The sequence below is a fragment of the Falco cherrug genome, chromosome 4, assembly GCF_023634085.1.
Source record: "Falco cherrug isolate bFalChe1 chromosome 4, bFalChe1.pri, whole genome shotgun sequence".
Taxonomy (NCBI): Eukaryota; Metazoa; Chordata; class Aves; order Falconiformes; family Falconidae; genus Falco; species Falco cherrug.
This window is the reverse complement of record NC_073700.1, coordinates 34,734,570-34,752,628: the sequence shown is the minus strand read 5'-3', so window position 1 is coordinate 34,752,628 and position 18,059 is coordinate 34,734,570. Positions and strand designations below refer to the sequence as shown.

Here is an 18,059-nt window from a genome sequence, read left to right as displayed (position 1 = left end):
ACTGACTTGTCTCCTGGAAATTAATGGATTCCATGTTCTTTGGTAATTTAACAGTTAAGGCATAATTTGGATGGAAAACGTGGTGTGTAGCGAGCAACCTTCCTGCTTTTCCCCATAACATGAGGGCCTGGCACACAGTTAAGCATGTCTCAGACTTCATGAGCCCACACCTGATGGTGTAAAGGCAGAACTCCCTTTGGCCCAAACTCTGAATCTGGAATAATTCCACTGAAATTATGGAGTTACTCCGTATTGCCCATTGGTACACTGGGAGACGACCTGGCTCCTATTGTTTGTTGAAGTGCCCTGCACATTTGTATGGTAACTAGAATCTACTACAGGGATGAAGTACAAAGCTTGGGAACAATGTTATCTAGGAGAAAAGCCTCAGGAGTGATTTGCTACTGATGATGTGATGTATAATCTCCAGATGTCTGAGGCATGAAGGTAAAGAAGAAAATTAATTACAGGGGCAAATAGTGACACTCCACTGTAGTTAGAATTGTATTTACAATGCAAATTCCCGTTGTTTGGGTTTTTTAAGGCTTTCTGTTTCAGTGACACTATTGTGCTCTGTGTAGGCACTTGTCATTTAGCTTTGATTTCTAGCTTTTGTCAGTTTGTCACCACTTTATTATTTAAATATATTTTTCTCTGCCAAATAAAGGCATTGTCAGAGTATGACAAAAGAATTAGAACTTCTAAAAGAGCAATTTCTGTTTCTGTTGTAAACAACGCAAAAGCTGCCAAAAATCTTCTTAACTGAAGGAACAGTATTATTGTCTTGTTTTAACACTGAAAATAAAACATACGTCAGATTTAGCCAGGAGTTGTCAGCAGCGGAAGGGAATATGTTTCATTAGGTATTTCTTTAAAATTTTGTTCTTTCAACCATCCTTCCTCACCCCACCCCACCTATTCCACACACCCCCCAAAAAAAGAGGAAGAAAAAAGCTTTAGGGTTGGAAAAATTACCCTGGAAAGTAATTTGCTACTCCAGAAGCTTTTTGAATGACTGATACATTTCATACCACTTTGCATGTCATTTGCTTCATCCTCTCTGTCTTATATACTCCAGATGTAGAAACTGGAGTCGACGTAGTTACGCGCATAAAAATGTCCATGGCCTTGTGTGTAATTTGTGCACGTTGTTCTAAAAAGTGTTTGCACATCGGGCAGCAGCACAACAGCCACTATGGTCTTGTATCTTGAGAGTATGGACGTGACAACCATCACTGCCTCTCCTAAATCATTACTCACCTACACATCAGTTCAGCACAGAGCACTACAAGGAAAAGTTGCTTTGGTTTTCCCAGCATCATGAAGGGAGCTACTTGCTCCTCCTTTGAATAATCAGAGGGAAACACGTTTGTTCTTGTATCATGACTCTCAAAATTCATGATTACAATTAAAAAAGAAAAAAGACAGCAACCAGCAAAGACATTTTGTTTAGCAGTTTATGAAAACAGTATATGCAGCTAGTTTATTGATTTTTCTATTCCCATTTCTTTATTAATTTTGGCCTGAAGTCTGTGCATGCAAGTAAAACCATAAAGGGAAATCAAGAGCAGGTATTTTCTTTGATACTGTGTCCAGATGTGCATAACTGACAATGTAAATTGTTTTAAAAACGGAGATTAATTGACCTTTTCAAAAGCTGTATCTATAAGAGATCAGATCTTACATGGAATTACTGAGTATGCTGGGAGGTTTGGGGTATTTCCACTGTAAACAAGGCTCCCAAAACTTTTTCGGTGCAAAGTCTAGAATCTAATGTTACTTATTCTTTCTTGCTCCTCTTCCCCCTGCAGTCATCCAAATCTGTGTCTTATTTTCTCTTCTGAGTTGTGTCACTGAGCAACTCTGCCTTCAGCAGATCCTCTGGCTCAAGAGTGCCTTCAAATGTTTGCCTGGTTGGAGAAAGAAAAAAAAAAAAAAAAGGGAAAATTAAATTAATCTGTGGGAGAAATCAGGTTCACTTGCTCCACCACTGTCTCCTTCCCTCTATGTCCTGCACAGCCAGATTCTGTTTGATTCCTCTTCTAAATGGTGATTTTTAGTTTCACACCATATGGCTGAGTGTGTTAAAGCTAAGTACTCTGCTTATTGTAAGGACACAGGAGGGCTGCCAAGCACCAGCAGGATGCCCGAGGATTAACTTGTGCCAAGACAGAGAGGGAATCTAACACGGAGGAGACAAAACGGGGAGATCGGTAGATCGCCAGCAGGGATAATAGACAGGAATGGGGGTTTCTTGCTGTCTGCTTTAAGCAGCCTGAATTTAAGCGCAGTTTGGAGACCTGGGGCCAGATGTCCGGGTCCCCTGTGTAGGGACTGGAGAGGCAGAGCCAAACAACAGGTATAATTTGTAGCATTTAGCCAGCAGTTCGCTGACTATAATCCAAGATACCAAGTCGATTTCAATTCCTAAGAAAACAGCATAATCAATAGAGGTTGGCACTGCATCCCCGTCATCCCACGTTCCCACCCTTCTGTGCTCTCCAAAGTCCATGTGAAGCAGTCGTGCCAGGTGTGATCACACATCTCCCAGGGGCAGTGAGAGGGGGCAGAGAAAAAGCCAAAGCAATTTCATTTTAAAATTTGAGTTCATATTCATGGCAAAGTTTCCACAGCAGTCTCCTAGCAGGAGTGATGATAATGACCTGTCATGCATTTAATGCAGGATACCTGTTTGATTAAAGCTCAACAGGTTACTGTGAGCCAGGGGCAGATTCACTTCTGGGGCAGAAAAAGTCCCAAACCTCAAGCTGATACTAAACGCTGGATTGCGAATAAATAAATAAGTGAATAAATAAACCCCTGCTTCCTTCAGACAAGGAGGGCAGTGAAGAAGAGCATCCTCCTTCTTTGCCTAAAGAGAGACCTTTCATGTTTGGTTCCTGGCTCGATCACGTTCCCCAGACACGGGGCTTCTGATCCCTGCTGCTCTGCGACAGGACAGGGGGCCTTGAACACCATCTCCTGCTCCCTGTGCCCTCAGACTGCAGCCACTTCTTTCAAAGGCTTGACAGCATTAGCAGACATACTGCGATGCACACGTGCGTCTCAAAGGCCTTTTAACCTAATCCATATTTATAGATCATCTTAATTAAGTATATACTGGGGAAACCTTTGTTTTTGCCATTGGTTGTTTGCAGTGGGTCAATCAATTCTAACTGCATCTATACGGATTATAAAGTGGGTGGCAACTTGTGTCAGAACTGCTGTGATTTCTTTAAATTAACCAGAGGTCCCATGACATGTTCTTGATAAAGGCAGTAATAGCAGCAGGCAAGCGCGTTAAGTGCAGAAAAGTAGACATGCCCCGGAATTGTCATTCTGAGAAAAACTCTGAAGACAGGGATTTACTTTGAAATTTGGAATCATTTAGCTCAGATCCAGTTGACAAGGAGTCGATTAGCTTCACAATGAGCAAATGCAGCACTGTCTTGTTTGCTGCAAGAGAAAACAAACAAAATGTCAATAAAAAATTACCTCTTTGCCAGAGGGTTTCAACACCATTCAAGTGAAGAAATAAAGCTGTACATTCTCTGTTGCTTTAAAAAAAAAAACCCACAGGTCGGGCACCTTAATGTGTATCAAGGTAACCACATTTTTCATTCCTTAGCCCACTACTCTCTGTCTAAACTCATTTGCTTTTTCTGCAAAAAGAAGCACAAACCCACACAAAGATGCTGAAAACCCAGCCTTTGCGGCCCACTATAGACTGTGTATTTAGTGCAAAGAAGTGATACCAAGAAAAGTCAGCTGAGAAATGAAGTGCCCTCCCAAAATGAAGAGCAAACCAAAATGGGGGACAAAAATAACTAATTTTTTAAAGATATAATTTAGAGTCAGTGGAATATATTTTGCATTGATATGTGTCCTCCTGCAGTCAACAGGCTATTTGGATGCGTTTACTGGCCAAAAAGTCTGGCTTAGTGTCTGTAATTTAGCTAATTTTTAATTGGTTGCTCTAACTGTACAGATTTAAATGTCTAAACACACATCCCATGGGGCAAGCCTTACATTCTTTGTTATTTTTTCATGAGCATGGACTGAAGTGTCAGTGCTTTAAAAGCATGCCCAATAGCTCCAGCCTCCTTTCATGCAGTATTTCAGGGCCTGGGTTCCACACTGTCCTTCTCCTGTCCCAGCCCAGTGAGTTACAGAGTCGGGATTATCTCTGTCATCTTTCCTTTAATGCGAAGAAGAATAGCCCACGTGTGCCGTAGCTTGCATGAGCAGCATCCTCCTTGCTCTCCTGTGAGCTTTTTAGCAAAGACTTGGAGGCTCCAGGAGAGGGTTCTGGGTTGAATCCTCAGCATTTCCTATTGATTATATACATGGCTCTGCTCTCAGATTGCTGTTTCCCAGCTTTTTCTTTATAGGGTATGCAGACACCTAACTCGGGGTGTTTGTTCTGCTGCAGTCCCCTGTCAGTACCAGGTCAGGGTTTCACCGTGTCTCACATCAGAGAAGCACACTGTCGCTGTGGGAGCAGTAGCCCCCAACATGCTGACAAACACAGTGTCTTGTTCCCTTTAGTACCGTCCTCAGCAGTCTTTTCATATCTGCTGATTCTTGTGGGTGGCTTTTCCAGAAAGTTTACCTTCAGCCCTGTTAAGCAGTGCTGCTGCCGTACCTGCCGGCACACGCCCTTGCAGCTCAGCCCGTTCCGGGGCAGAATGAAACAGCAGCGTGTTGGTGTGAGTAGCACGGCGTGTCCAACACAACTGCAGCAGACTGGAGACCTTTAGAAGTGTTGAAGTTGCTGGGGCTGTCACCTGTATTGTAGCAAAAGCAGCCCGCTGATCTTAAGCAGCGAGGGTCACAGGTTCAGGGAGAGGTGACCTGCTGCACTGCCAGGCACTGGGTCCTACAGTTCCTGAAGGTTTCGCTCCTTCCAGTCCCGGTGATCCACCAGGTCCTGAAGCCTGGGGTGAGTGCAGGGCTGAACCAGAGAGAAAAGCAAATTCCATTCTATCCTGTTATTTGTCTGAAAAAGATCTCTCTTGTTCCGTGTGCTAAACACATGCACAACGGGCTTTAATTTAGCAAGCTCTCTGAATTGCCTGTTTCAATCAGATGATCCTGCTAGTAATGCCAACTCTTATTTGTTTGGGGATTTTTAGTTAGAAAGTTCCTATTTAATTAATATGTTGACAAACAGTCTTCCATATTTAATTGCTTCCAAAGGAGGAAATTTAATCATGTGTACTTGTTCTGTTTCTTAAACTGCAGTGCTCTAGCAGAGCGTACTTCTGACCCATGTGCATGGAATAAACTCATTTTGGCTAGAGGTTATTGTGGATATCTACCATTAAAAATAGAGAGAGGAGTTTAGATGAATGCAGGAGCAGTTAAATGATGTATAATGGTGATGGGGATGTGCCAAACTAATCTAATTGGGTATTTGAAGTAATGGACTTGCACAGTATTTGACATTAAAGACTTTGCAAATGTAACAGCAAAGCTCCAATTAAACGTCCCTTTTCCCTCTAAATAAATGTCCTGATTTACTGCCAGCGCCTGAGACACTGTCCTCTGCATGGAAGAAAGGACTCAGTGTCAGGCTGCGGTGGAAGCAGCAAGGACATGTGGAAGGAATTGTAGCCATGAATATGTAATTCCTGGCCCCCTAACGCTATCCGAGCACGGTGGCTTTCCTAGCCCGGAGCGCCCTGAATGGGCCCATTCTGTGTGCAACAGTGTGTATGTTGGCAGAGCTGAACGTATCCTCTGTGCTGCCGGAGTGAGGATGCGAGGGAAGCCAGCTGAGAACAGAAAGAAATGGTTGAAAATTTAGTCCCCGGAGGCACTGGGTGAACATTTCTGGGAGGTTCCGCACTGCCTCTATGAGCAGCACCCTGGTGCGCTCGCAGGCCTGGAGCAGTCAGCCAGCCAGGGCAAGGGCGGGCTGACCAGCAGTGGCCACTTCGTGGTCTTTGAAGGTGTCACAGCCTGACACCACCTTAGCTGCAACATCACGGACTCGGGGCAGCTACTGCGTTCTGCTGAGGCAGAAGAGCTGCTGTAAGGGGAGCAACCACAGCGCAGACAGAAGCGTCATTAGGAAATGGTTGTGATCCGTTACTTGGTACAAGAGCTCAAAATGTAATTTTCATGAGAGAAGACTCTCTCAGCGAGACTGGAGCACTTCCAGGGATGATGCTGGGGCTGCAGGTATTTCATTATGGCTCTGGTCTGCCCGAGGCCGTGGTGGTGTCCTTCCAGTGCCAGGGGGGCACCACCCAGTCTTTGGAGGCAGGCTGAGCTAACAAATTTTGTGACTTTTCCACAGCAGGGCATGGTTCATCAGTTTAGGGGGAAAAAAACCAATCTGAGACAAATTAATGATAGCACCTGAAGGTCTGACGACAGTCGGCAGCCTTCTCACACCAAGTGTCCTTGAACTATTTGCTGATTTCAAAGCACAGCCTTCCGCGGGTGTCTGCAGCGGCAATGTCAGCTGTGCGGGGCTTATCTCCCGGGCTGCTCCTCTGGTGAAAGAGGCAAAATCAGCTTCTCATGAACGCAGAATGGGCTTCTGAGGAGGAGCTGCACGTCGATCAGGCTCCAGGGACAGATAGGAGCTTGCAGCTGAGATGCTCTTGAGGCTGGGCCTGCCTCGTTGTGCTGTGCAGAACAGCCCTGTGTGGTGCCTGGCTGGCCGGCAGCTCTGGGGACGCCGGCTGTACATGATGCTAGTAAGGCGGACGCGGCTTCCAGCCTCAGCGCTGTGCCCTGCTCACGCAGCACCTGCAGCGCGAGCGTCGTGGTGAGCAGAGCTGCTGGTGGTGAGCAGGAGCTGAACTGCTGCACGCAGCCAGTCGTTCTCAGCTTGCAGCATGTCCTCAACGCTGGGGAAACAGACTGTAGCACACCACTAACTCTCGCCTTTTTGTTTGCTGTACTTTTAGACCCTGAAGGTTCGAGGGATTTTTTTTAATGCACTAACGTCTGGCTTTATTTCTGCATTTCCAGAGGAAGCCATGAAGTATCACAGCGGGCCTCCGAAGAACGCATACATGGAGCAGAGCTTTCAGGGCTTGAACCCTGTCCTGAATATCCCCATCAGCGCTGCCCGTGTGGACCAGGCCAAGAGGAACGCAGAGCTCGTGGGTGCCCGGCTAGAAGCCTGGGTGGACTCTCTGGTCAGCAGCGTCTGGTCGGCCGTGGACATCTGCAGCACCGGCCCCACCGCCTGCCCAGTCATGCAGAGCTGTGCTCAGACAGCCTGGAGTTCCCTGAGCCCGGACCCTAAATCTGAGCTGGGCCCCATCAAACCCGACGGTCGCTTGAGGTAGCATCTGGTACGCTCTCCTCCAGCACAGGTTTTTAAAAGGGAATTTAACCTTGTTCGTATGTGAATCCCACACCGCATTTCAGAAACCTAAGGGAACATTATAATTTTTTGTTACTTATTGCAATATAATTCATTAAAAAAAAAAAAAAAAAAAAGATTGACAAGGCCTTTGGCACTGCCCTCTCCATCCTGCTGTCAGGGGCAGCTTCGGCCACCCCGCAGCCCCTGCCTCCCCAAGGTGCCCCGGCCACATGTGCCACTGCACCCGCCGCCTCTGCAGGCTCCAGAACGGCTCCAGAACGGCAGCAGCAAGCCATGGAGAGGGCAGCAAAGGAGCAGCTGCTAAAAGTGTTTCTTAAAAATAAATCTGTCTGTACCTCCGCTGTTTCATAGGCTTTCTTTATTTTGCTACCCTGAATAAATCACAGCAAAATTCCCTTTTAGTTATGCATCCTGGGGAGGTCGGTTACTGCAGGCTAGAGCCTGTATGGCTGCATTACCTCACAGGACCTGAAATAATTATGGTACAGCCTCACTCTATTTTTTTTTATTTTTTTTTTAATTACACAAAGTAATTCTAAACTTAGTTAATGTCTGTTATCCTGCTTAGGAAAAAACAAGCAAAAGCAGAAACTTCCAGATTATTTTCAGAGATTTTTTAAAACTTAATTCCATGATAAACTCTAAACGGAACCAGTTTGCTATATTAGATTTCTGTGTCTCATGCAGTCAGGTTCAGGGTCTGGGTAGGAAGAGTATTAAATTGAAGAACAAAGAAGTATTTTGGATTTCAGCCCTTTGGAATCTGCGGGTTTTTTTCTAAGCTCACCAGTACCTAAGCACTTTTACAGACTTGCAGTGCAGCAGGTGTGTCTGTAGGCTGGGGGTGGGCTGCAATGTGCCTGCTCACAGCCTTTGCCGATTCTGCTTGTGAGCTGAGCTTGAGTTTTTTCTCAGGCAGTGGAGTTGTGTGGAGCCAGTAGAATGGTAGAATTGGGACCTAAATCTGTAACAACATGTTTCTTCCCTAATGCGAATAGTGGCTAGTACGTCTTAACACTAATTCCCTCCCTTGATCTCAGATCTGCCAGCTCTTCGTGTTCATGAAGGGTCCTTCTAGGCTTGTGCAGGGCATGGGTTCCTGGCCGAAGCCACGAGCTGACAGCGAAGGAGAGCAATGCTGTAGTTCTCAGTGCTCTGACTTTATTCTGTCAACAACCTACCCTTGCGTGTCTTCAGAATTTCTAGCAGGCTGCATCCTGTTTTAAATGGCATGTTTTGCATCGTTTTAAGCTGCATTTTCTACAGTAGGAAAAAGATTTATTTACATTCCAAGAACTTTTAAAATATAGGGGGGGTATGCAAATTAATCTCCAACTAATGCATTTTACATTAACATAAAACATGCAGTTTGTTGTTGCTGTGGTAATCTCTTGTTAACAACGTAACCCAAAAAGGCTATTAAAAGCTATTGGGTTAATTAGGAGAAAAATCCTGTTGATGTAATGAAGTGAGGTATCTGTTTACCCTTCTGTGTCTATGGCTAACTTTCTGCTGATGAGAGTTATGCATCCACAGCAGGAGGGAAACAGACCCTTAAATCATGCTGTAATCGCGTCTCACAGAAAGGTTGAATTCCCTTTTAAACAACAGTTGCAAGATGACCGTAACACGCAGATCCCAGTGGCTTCTAGTATCTCTCTCCGACGTATTGGTTTAAAGCTACTTGCATTTTGCTTTGGACTTGAAATTGCAGTGTCAGCTGTGCTGGCATTAAGGCAAAGCATTGAAATGTTTATCTGGCACAAAAACGGATGCATAGAAGGAACAATTTAGGTATTTATTATTTATGTTTTAGTCAATGACTAATTAGTAGGTGCTGCTTTTGCAGCTTGAAGATTACGTTATCTTACTAACTGAAGCTGCCTTTATTAAGAAAAGGCCTTCCTCCCCTCACACCTCCTTTTCTTTTTTTGTCTTGATTTTGACAGTCACTAGAGCAGTAGTTTTAGGAAAGCTTGTAGCAGTGAGAGCTGGTTGAAATATTTCGGTCAAGGTAATGTTCCAGCTTCACAACCAGCTCTAGTAGCAAGCGTGTTTAAAACCAGGGCTGCCAACAGGTTTATATAATAGAAACACAGTGTTATTACTTATTCAGTGGAGGTTTTTTAACAGCACTTGTTTTTAATCTGACATTCCTTCTTGAAGTTCAAATTTTCTGGGGATCTCCAATCCTCACTGTGAAGTCCAGGGCTTTAGTCACACTGATGCAATGGCAAGTCTATGGTTCAAGCCAAGCCCTGCAGGTTAAATTAAGAACATCGTATTTGGGCACACAATAAAATTCGTTAACAATCCCAGCCAGTGATTGTTCTCAATAAGACTACTGGGGTGGCGGCAAAATCTTCAGTCTGTCTTGCACATAAGCATATGTATAAGGGTGCGCCCACACACATGCATGCAGATAACTTGGTTTTTAAATTTGATACTTTTTTTATTCTTAAGCAGGAATGTTTTTAAGTGCTTTGTTGGTAAGTTTTCATTATTAACTAGACCAAGCAGATGGTGGCAACAATCCCATCTTTTGTGGTTAGAAGAAAATCTGCCACTTTTATCATTTAAAATGGAAGGTGCAAATTATTTTCTTTTAGTACAAAAAAGGGAAAGAAAAACAAATGGTTGCTGATATATCTATTTACATTATATGCTAGGTTTAAAATAAAACAAAATTTATATTAGTTTATTTTCTGAAAGACAAAAAGCATCTACACAAAGAAGTTTTGTAGCAAGCTGGCAATCCCAGTGCTGCTGTTGAAATATATGATATAAAACTGAAGAGGCTGATCCTGCAGTCCTTTCTCAGGCAAAACTTCCATGGAGTGCCAACGCTGAGTAAGGACTTCAGGGTCAAGTCCAGCATAAATAAAGGGTGTGGCAGTATGATCTGAGTATATACTGTCTGTGTTTGAAGTCATGAAAGGATGAGCTGCTGAGTTTGGAATGTCTTCTGGGGGCAGTGTCAAGTTTTGGACCTAAATGACAACCTCCACTATAGCTATTAGTATGCAGACACGGATACATGAGTTATAGATGGGACACTGTGTCTGAGTTACAAAGTTCTGTAGTTGTGAAGAAAAACCATGGAAAGCAAGACTTTGCATCAGGGATCAGAGCTTGCTCCAAGTCGATGCTGTGGTAGCGCTGCTAAGAGCGACATCCTGCTTGGTGGCTTTTCTGGTTCTGAAACGGCAGGCACCTGGAGCCTGTGTTGAGTATTATGTAGTGTGAGAAGAGAATAACTTCACAGATCTTACATTTGGTGAAAAGGAGAATTCAGAGCAGGGGCCCACAGTTCATGCGAAACAAGCGAGTTACGCATCTTCATTTGAATGTGCGAGTGTTGTTTTCCAGCCACGCTGGCTAGTCCTGGCTGAAGAGGACTCCACCTGAAGGCCAGTTTTGGTGAACATCCCTTCCTGTGGGAGGGGGCTGTACTTCCATGGGCACACATTTGTCTTCTGTGCATAATGCTTTGCTCGTTCAAATTCCCTGCCCATTCTGCACGACAGCCATGTAACACTTCTGTGATCAATCAGTATTACGCAGAAAAAGAATGTGGCACAATGCAGAACATCTACATACATGATTTAATGAATTACATCCAAAGTCAGTCTCAGCATTATGCAAACCTGTTTATATGGTAATGTTAAGCCTTGAGGCTAATAGAAATAGCTCAAATGACAGTTTATTTTCAGATTTGTCCAATTCTTTCTTTGATGTCATTGGGACATTGAGTTGTAGTATTTGTATTTTCATTTTCTGATATTGAAAGGGTTTTTTAGAGTTGAATTATGTCTTCATTTTTTGTGCTCTCGGCAAGCAGAGAATTTTAACAATTCCTTCATGATAGCAAGTGTTATACAAGAAAGTCCCTCTGTATCTCTGTTGTTAAGCCTTCGTTATTGCTGAGCCTAGAGATACAGGAATGTGCATTCATCTGTTACAAATTGACTTTCCTAAGTATTGGCTTCAGTGCACAATGCATGTACAGTTGTTTAACGGCACATTATCAATGATCCTGCAGCACCTTCAAAAGGACCAGCTAATGTGTATTCACCTTCTGTCCATCTCCTACAGCACTAATTGCAATACTAATGAAATCTCCATCACTCTTAGCCACGATTATGGTGGACAGAGTAGTGAAGTCAGTGAATCAGAACTGGGATATTCTGAGCCTGGCCAAAGGGAGAGATGAAGGGTAAAGAAGCTGCTGAAACTTCACAAAAGTTTGACACAGTTGTGCTCCAACAAACCTTTGAACAATCTGGGCACCTTCTGCACAGCAAGGCTGGGAAATGCTGATACCGTGAGATCTCAGCTTTGACTTCCCAGATAAAAAGAAAACAAGATCCAGATTTTTATCGTGTCCAGGCAATGAGGACCAACTTTCTGTTGATTTCTCTGGTTCTCTTTCATCACAGCTGTCAGAGAACTGCCAGCTTCCCGCCGGCTGTCACACCCTCGTTGTCTTCCCAGATCACAAAGCTTCAGGAGTTGGCCACATGAAACCTTGGCGAGCTCCACCACTTTCCATTGAGCAGGAAGTTTTGTACTTGTGTGAGCCAAATCCCTTAGGCTTCTTCAAAAACCCTAGCTGCAAATCAGAAAAGTTTGCTTTTCAGAGCAGCCTTCAGTCAGCTCAGTACTAACACACGTGAAGGAGTTGGTAAAAGTGATTGCAATTATCTTTTCCCAATTTTCACGCAGGGGCATTTAATACATGTAATAGTAGGTTTAGTTATTCCAGCATCAGACCTGGTAGCAAGTAGCTGGCAGCGTTTCGCACTGGCCTTTGTTTCAGCCTGGTTATGCAAAGATAATGGTCCGTACGTGCTTTTATTTCAGCTATTCAAGACCTCCAGGATAGTCTGAAGCATTCATAGGACATGAATTAAACACATGCTAAATGGCAATTGAAAACATCATGTAAAAAGGTCTTTCTAGACCAAACCCTCAGGCTTCTGCCAAGACAGCTCCAGGACTGGAGCCCCCAGAGAGGGTGGGAGCAGTGTGGAGTTGGAGGGATGGGCCGCTGCCCTCCTAGGGGCCCAGCAGGAGCTGGAGAGCGGGAATGGCGGCTGAGGGCAGCTGCTGCTGCAGCCAGGCACAGAGGAGCCAAACAAATTAGGGTTAAGGGCAGCGAGCAAGACTCTGTAGAGAAATACCTTTTTTCCTGTAGACTCTTCAAGGATGAGTAAATGCTCTGATTTGTAACTCCTTTTGGAGGGGTAGAGTAGAAGGGATTGGCCTTTGAAAACCTTTACAGCCACCATCGCAGTAAGGGAGAAAAGAATCGGGCTGAGAGCATTTAAAATTGAGGCAACAAACCTTACAGCCCCACGGCCACAGTAGCGCTAGTCTGTCTCCAGTTACGTTTGGTGTTGGCAGCGATTAACCTTCACGGTGTGATACTGCAGGTACCATGTTGATTTTGTTCCTGTAGACTAACAGTAGTGTGTAGATCACTCTCTGCTCTTTGCTTCTGCCTTGGTTACCTTCTTTTGCTCATGGGTGCTATCACAGCTGCTACCTCACTGTGTCTGCAAACACGTTTACCTGATAACAACAAAAAAAGGTACCAGAAATCTCCTTGAACTGAATGTACAATCTATGCAAATTCTCTTTCTACTTTGTTAAAACCTAGAAGTATTACTTGTAACCTTGCCAAATAAACAGCAAGATACTGTACAGGTGCCTCTGATGACAGAGTGACAATTCTAGGCGCAGTTCATTGCGCTGCATTTGTATATTGTAATGACTTGACTTGTCTTTGGTTCTGTTGTAATTAACACCCTCAACTGAGAAGATAGCAACCTCTCGCTAGGGGAGCACCTTCAGTTTGCTGGGAATATTCTGGAGGAGGATGTCTGTGGCATTTCGTTTTATTTTCCTGCTTACATCCAAAAGAAGGCACAGACCTGCTGGCCAAAATTAGGGTGGTGTTTCAGATTTTCCTTGGGTGAATCCGATCAGCTCTGGATTGCTTGGTGTCTGTCCCCATTGCAGCATCCAGTGTGTTGCCCCTTAAAGAAAGCCTTACTTTCATCCTTTCTAAATGTGGCCTTAAACTGTGTTAGAAAGTTTGATGTTGTCTGTGTCTTGCTCACTTTTTCTGTTTGTTGTGGAATAAATAAAAGGCACCTTGAGGTTTCTATTACAGCACAGTTGTGTTGCTGTCAGCTTACACTTCACAAATACAATAGAAATTGCTTACAAATGCAGTCTTTAAGGGAAGAAAATGACCTTCCCTTTGGGCAAAAGGATGGCTCATATGTTCATATAAACCTTAGGAAATTATGAGCTCTGTCTTTTGCAACTCACTGTAGATAAGGAAGGTTGATTTAATTACCTACAAAGTACAAACTTAATAACTTTTAATTTATCTTCAGACTGTAACAGGACAGACTGCTCTCAGAGGCACAAGACAAATTCTGGAGTAATTTCTCATTCTGACATGATGTAGTAGCATTCCTTTCAGATTCGATAGCTGATAGCTGGGAGTAGATGTATCCTCTTCATGGTATGGTCTTAAAATCTGAAGAATGTCACCATGTGGGGCCAGATTTTGAGTGATGGTTGGGAATCTAACAGTACATTTAGAAGACAGGGGAGTCTGGTTGTATCATCTAAGTCGTAAATGCATTTCCAAAAATTTGGCTGTTGGAGCTTCATCCAAAGGTTGTCAAAATCAGCAGAAACCAAGGACTTCTGCCAAGGCCCGTATATGTTGGGTTTCTTTACTAGTTTTCTCCATGAGAACTGTCATGTTGCAGTAGCACCAATATTCCCGGCAGGCTGCAGTGCTTTGAGGAATCCCAAATCCTATCCTGTTTAGGTATTCAGATGCGGATACAACCCTAAAGGCTACTGAAAAGGGTTACGTAGAAAACCAGATTTGCGAAACAAAAAGAATTAATTTGAGTTAATGAAATGATTTTTCTGACTTTGTCATTTTGGTTTTGTTTTGGGTTGATTGGATTTTTGTATTGCCTAACATAGTCCATAATAAGTTATTCCTATTCTGTCATTTTCAAAGACTGGTGGTAATATAGTTTTAAGAAATAACTATTTTGTTATAGATCATAATATGCATAAAATTGTACAGAAATATTTTGTAAGCTATTGAATAAGAAAAAAGAAAACCATGTATATACAGCAAAGTTTAAAAAAAATACTGGGAATTCAAATGGAACACACTGAAAGTTGTAGATATTTTGCTATTTATTTAAAGGAGTATTTTATGAGATATTGAAATGTCTTAAATTGACCGGTAATCAAAGTTCAAAGTCAGAATGCTTTTCTTGTAGTAGAATGTGATTTTCAGCAATTATTGCACTACCCATTTTTGCACCCTTTTGTCTTTCATTTAGCAGAAAACAATGTGCCTTAGCTATATTCTTTGTCAATGGGAGTTTGGTTTTATTGTCCAACAAAGCAAATTTTTTTGCAGAAAAAGAAATGGATGTATTAAATACTGTATTATACCAAAAACACTGCAGTTGTATATAAATGCTTTCTGTCATACTGTGTTTTCAGATGCAGAATTTTAAAATAAAAAAAAGGCTGTCTTTAGGAGTAGATGTGCACCTTGTGTTATTTTCAAACCCACTGAAGCACTTTGCTGCTTGGTGATATTTAGGAGGAAAAATGGGACCAAGCACTACCGATCGGTGATCACAGTGCTGATGCCAATATGCTGCCCGGTCGGTCATTTCTCAGGCTTTATTTCCCAGCCATAGCAATTATGAGGGAAATGTTCATGGACACTTTGCAGAAATCAGTTTTTGTTGGCCCAGACAATGGCTTGCAGGCACACGGTGCTGCTTCACCTGCAGCCTGGTGAAGGGTGCTGCCACCAGCAGCAGTGTTGGGAGGTAGGTTGGACCCCGCAGGGCTCCCAGCACTGCCTGCACTGTGGGATCTGGAGACACATCCAAGCTTTTTGGGCCAAGTTCTCCTAGTTTTCAAACTCAGGTGGCGGCTTTTGTGCCAGATTCTCCCTGCCTTTTCCAAAGATATCAATGAGTGGTAAACAGATGATGTTAACAAGAAGCTTGATTAGGTCTCATTGCTGAAGGCCATCAACTGTGGGATGCAATGCATCTCCAAAGTGTTCATCATCCCAAAGAGAAAAGACTTAGTCATGGGGGTAGGAATAAGCAGCTGAGTGCAGAAATGGGAAGTAATGATAGGGCTGGCTGGTTACAAGGACAGCAAAATATGCATCCTTTGCCTTTACTGAAAAGATGAGCTCAGAAAGACACATTCCTTCCATAGGTCCCCTAGTGGGTTATGGCCCAAACCAGCATTGCCTAATGTTCACCCAGCATGAGCACTTTATTTTCTTACCCACAGGCTCCACTCTGAGCACTGATTTCTTAGAGCTGCTTCCAGAGATGCAATGGAGAAAAATTGTTAAATTCTCCTTCAAGTGGATGATTGGCATCTTTAGCATCATCCTCATGATGTATTGCACGTTTGTCTCCTAGTGCTGCTTTTTGATGTAGGATGCTTGAAAAAACCTCCTTGACGACCTTCCAGAAGTCTTTGACACCACCAGGAGCCTGCGTGACTTTTTCATGCACCCCCAAGAACTGCTGCAGGTTCTCTTGGCAGCCAGAACTGCTTTTGATCTTGTGTTTTCTTTTCACCTGCTGTTCAGGAATTCCACTTTTTTTGGCACTTAGATGCAATGAGGTCTGTTAAAACAGAAGAGGGAACACAGTGCTAATATTTTAGTCCTGGCACAAAGGAAAGATTTTCTGTGGGGGGAAAAAGGGATAAAAATAAAGACTGTGCGCTCAGTTTTGAAGCCTGGTTTTATTTATAGATGATGCAAGAAGTATGCTGCTTTTTTGCTGGTTTATTCCTCATCCAGCTGCTAATACTCATGGCATATTAAAAATAAAAACTCAACCTTTGTCTTAATTATCTCCAAATGTGTCACTGGCTGCTACTTTAAAGAAAAGAACAGAAAGCATCAATCTACCAGGTGCTTAAGTGTTTTGGTTTCTTTATGGACTTCAGCTAGAGTCTGCATGCTCTTCGAGGCTATGGACAAAAAATCCCGATGCAGCATGGAACGATCTGCCCGAGCTGTCTACAGTGTCATGCTGGCTTGAAAGACTATGTATCTCAGTCTACTTGAGATAGCATCATCACATTTTTGCATCTGCCATGCCTAATCTATCTTCATCATAATTAATATTTATAGACTGTAGAACATGGTTAATTCATAGTAATGACACAAAACTTACTGCAGAGCAGTTTGCCAACAGGCAGGCACAGTAAACCAAGTGCAACAGGAATGAGGTATTTAATTGCCTTAACAATAGGGATTTCATTCCAGTGCCCGGGTATTTGACATTTCTTCATCTGTTACTGAAGAATCTGTTGCCTATTTTCTAAAAATCAGAAACTCTTAGTATTCTGAGGCTTTGCAAATGCAAACAACTAAATCTTTGCTGTCTATTAAATGATTAAAAAGTGAGGGATTAATGAAGTTCTACTATAGTTAAAACCAGAGATGGATGGCAATTTTTCATTCTTTTAGGAAAAATGGTCTTGGCTATTCTGGTGCCAAATCAGCACTTTACTGTTGTTTATTCCTTCACCTGACCGTCCCTGGCTGGAAGCCCTTGCTGCCAGGGCTTCGAAATAGGGCACAGCTGGGACACGAACTGCTAATCCTGCCCAGCTGAGGGAGGTCGACCTGGAGGGGGGGACATCGGCAGAGCAGCTTCAGACACCGAGTGGTCTGGCATCAGTTGCCAACACCAGTTTGTCCTGGGCAGCTCTCAGTCAAAGGGGTTTCATGCCAGGATCCTAATTTCACAATCAAGGAGTTTCAGGATAATTTACTATTAGTATTAAAATGATCAAAAGTTACACTGTTTTTTTTAATCAAAAGTTTTGCAGATTTAAGCCTGATCCACCCTGTAGTTGCAACCCTTTTCTAGAAAAGGCCAGGGTGGATGTTTCTCTTCAGCTTCAGCTAAAGTGTAATGTAAATGCACACATTTGCTGTGCACCAGTAACTGCCCTGTCCTGGGGAAGCGGTTGGCTCCACAGCGTTTGTGAATCTATAAGCAAAGCCGTCTGCTGCAGCAGCGTGAGGGATCAGGGGCTGTGGCCCCTGCTGGCTCTTCTGTCAGCCTGCTTGAATGGAAATGAAAAGACATTTGAGATGCAGCAGGAATATGACATGGGTTTGGGTGCCCAGATAGTTAAGGCATGAAACAGACATTTGTGCCTAACCTGCCACTGTAAGTTATAAGATATAAACTATTTTTTCCTTCTCACCGTGAAACATCCATCATGTTCTTCTGTGCTGGTTTCAGGCTGTCAGCGGTCCCTTCACCTCTGACTTGATACCTCCACCAAAACACGCCATGCAGCAATCCGAAGCCACCAGCTGCCCACTCAGCTCCGCTGCTGCATCCTCAGCCACGCACAATCCCTGCAACGTCAATGGGCTCGGGCACAGCAGCTGCTGGCAGAGCGCAGGGCAGCACTGGAGGAACGGAGCCGCCCAGCCCCGCTAGCCAAATGGAAATTTGATAAAACACTTGTCCACCGGCAGTGCAGAGTTCCACTACCGGCAGCTCACATTAATTATAAACCACTTATAAAATATACATTTGACTTCAGGACAAGCCAAGTATAATATGTATATATGAATATACATACA

The 18,059-nt window shown here is 43.5% G+C and overlaps 1 protein-coding gene across 3 annotated transcripts in view; it reads left to right on the top strand.

The window, feature by feature from the left end:
- The window catches only part of XYLT1 (xylosyltransferase 1), a 202,517-nt gene extending 187,573 nt beyond the window's left edge, over positions 1–14,944 (top strand). For all 3 annotated transcript variants that reach the window (XM_055708619.1, XM_055708618.1, XM_055708620.1), the window contains one exon: positions 6,988–14,944. In XM_055708619.1, the coding sequence (XP_055564594.1) occupies positions 6,988–7,310 (323 nt within the window). In that variant the 3' untranslated portion in view covers positions 7,311–14,944. The remainder of the gene's footprint in view (positions 1–6,987) is intronic.
- Positions 14,945–18,059: the final 3,115 nt, after the last annotated feature.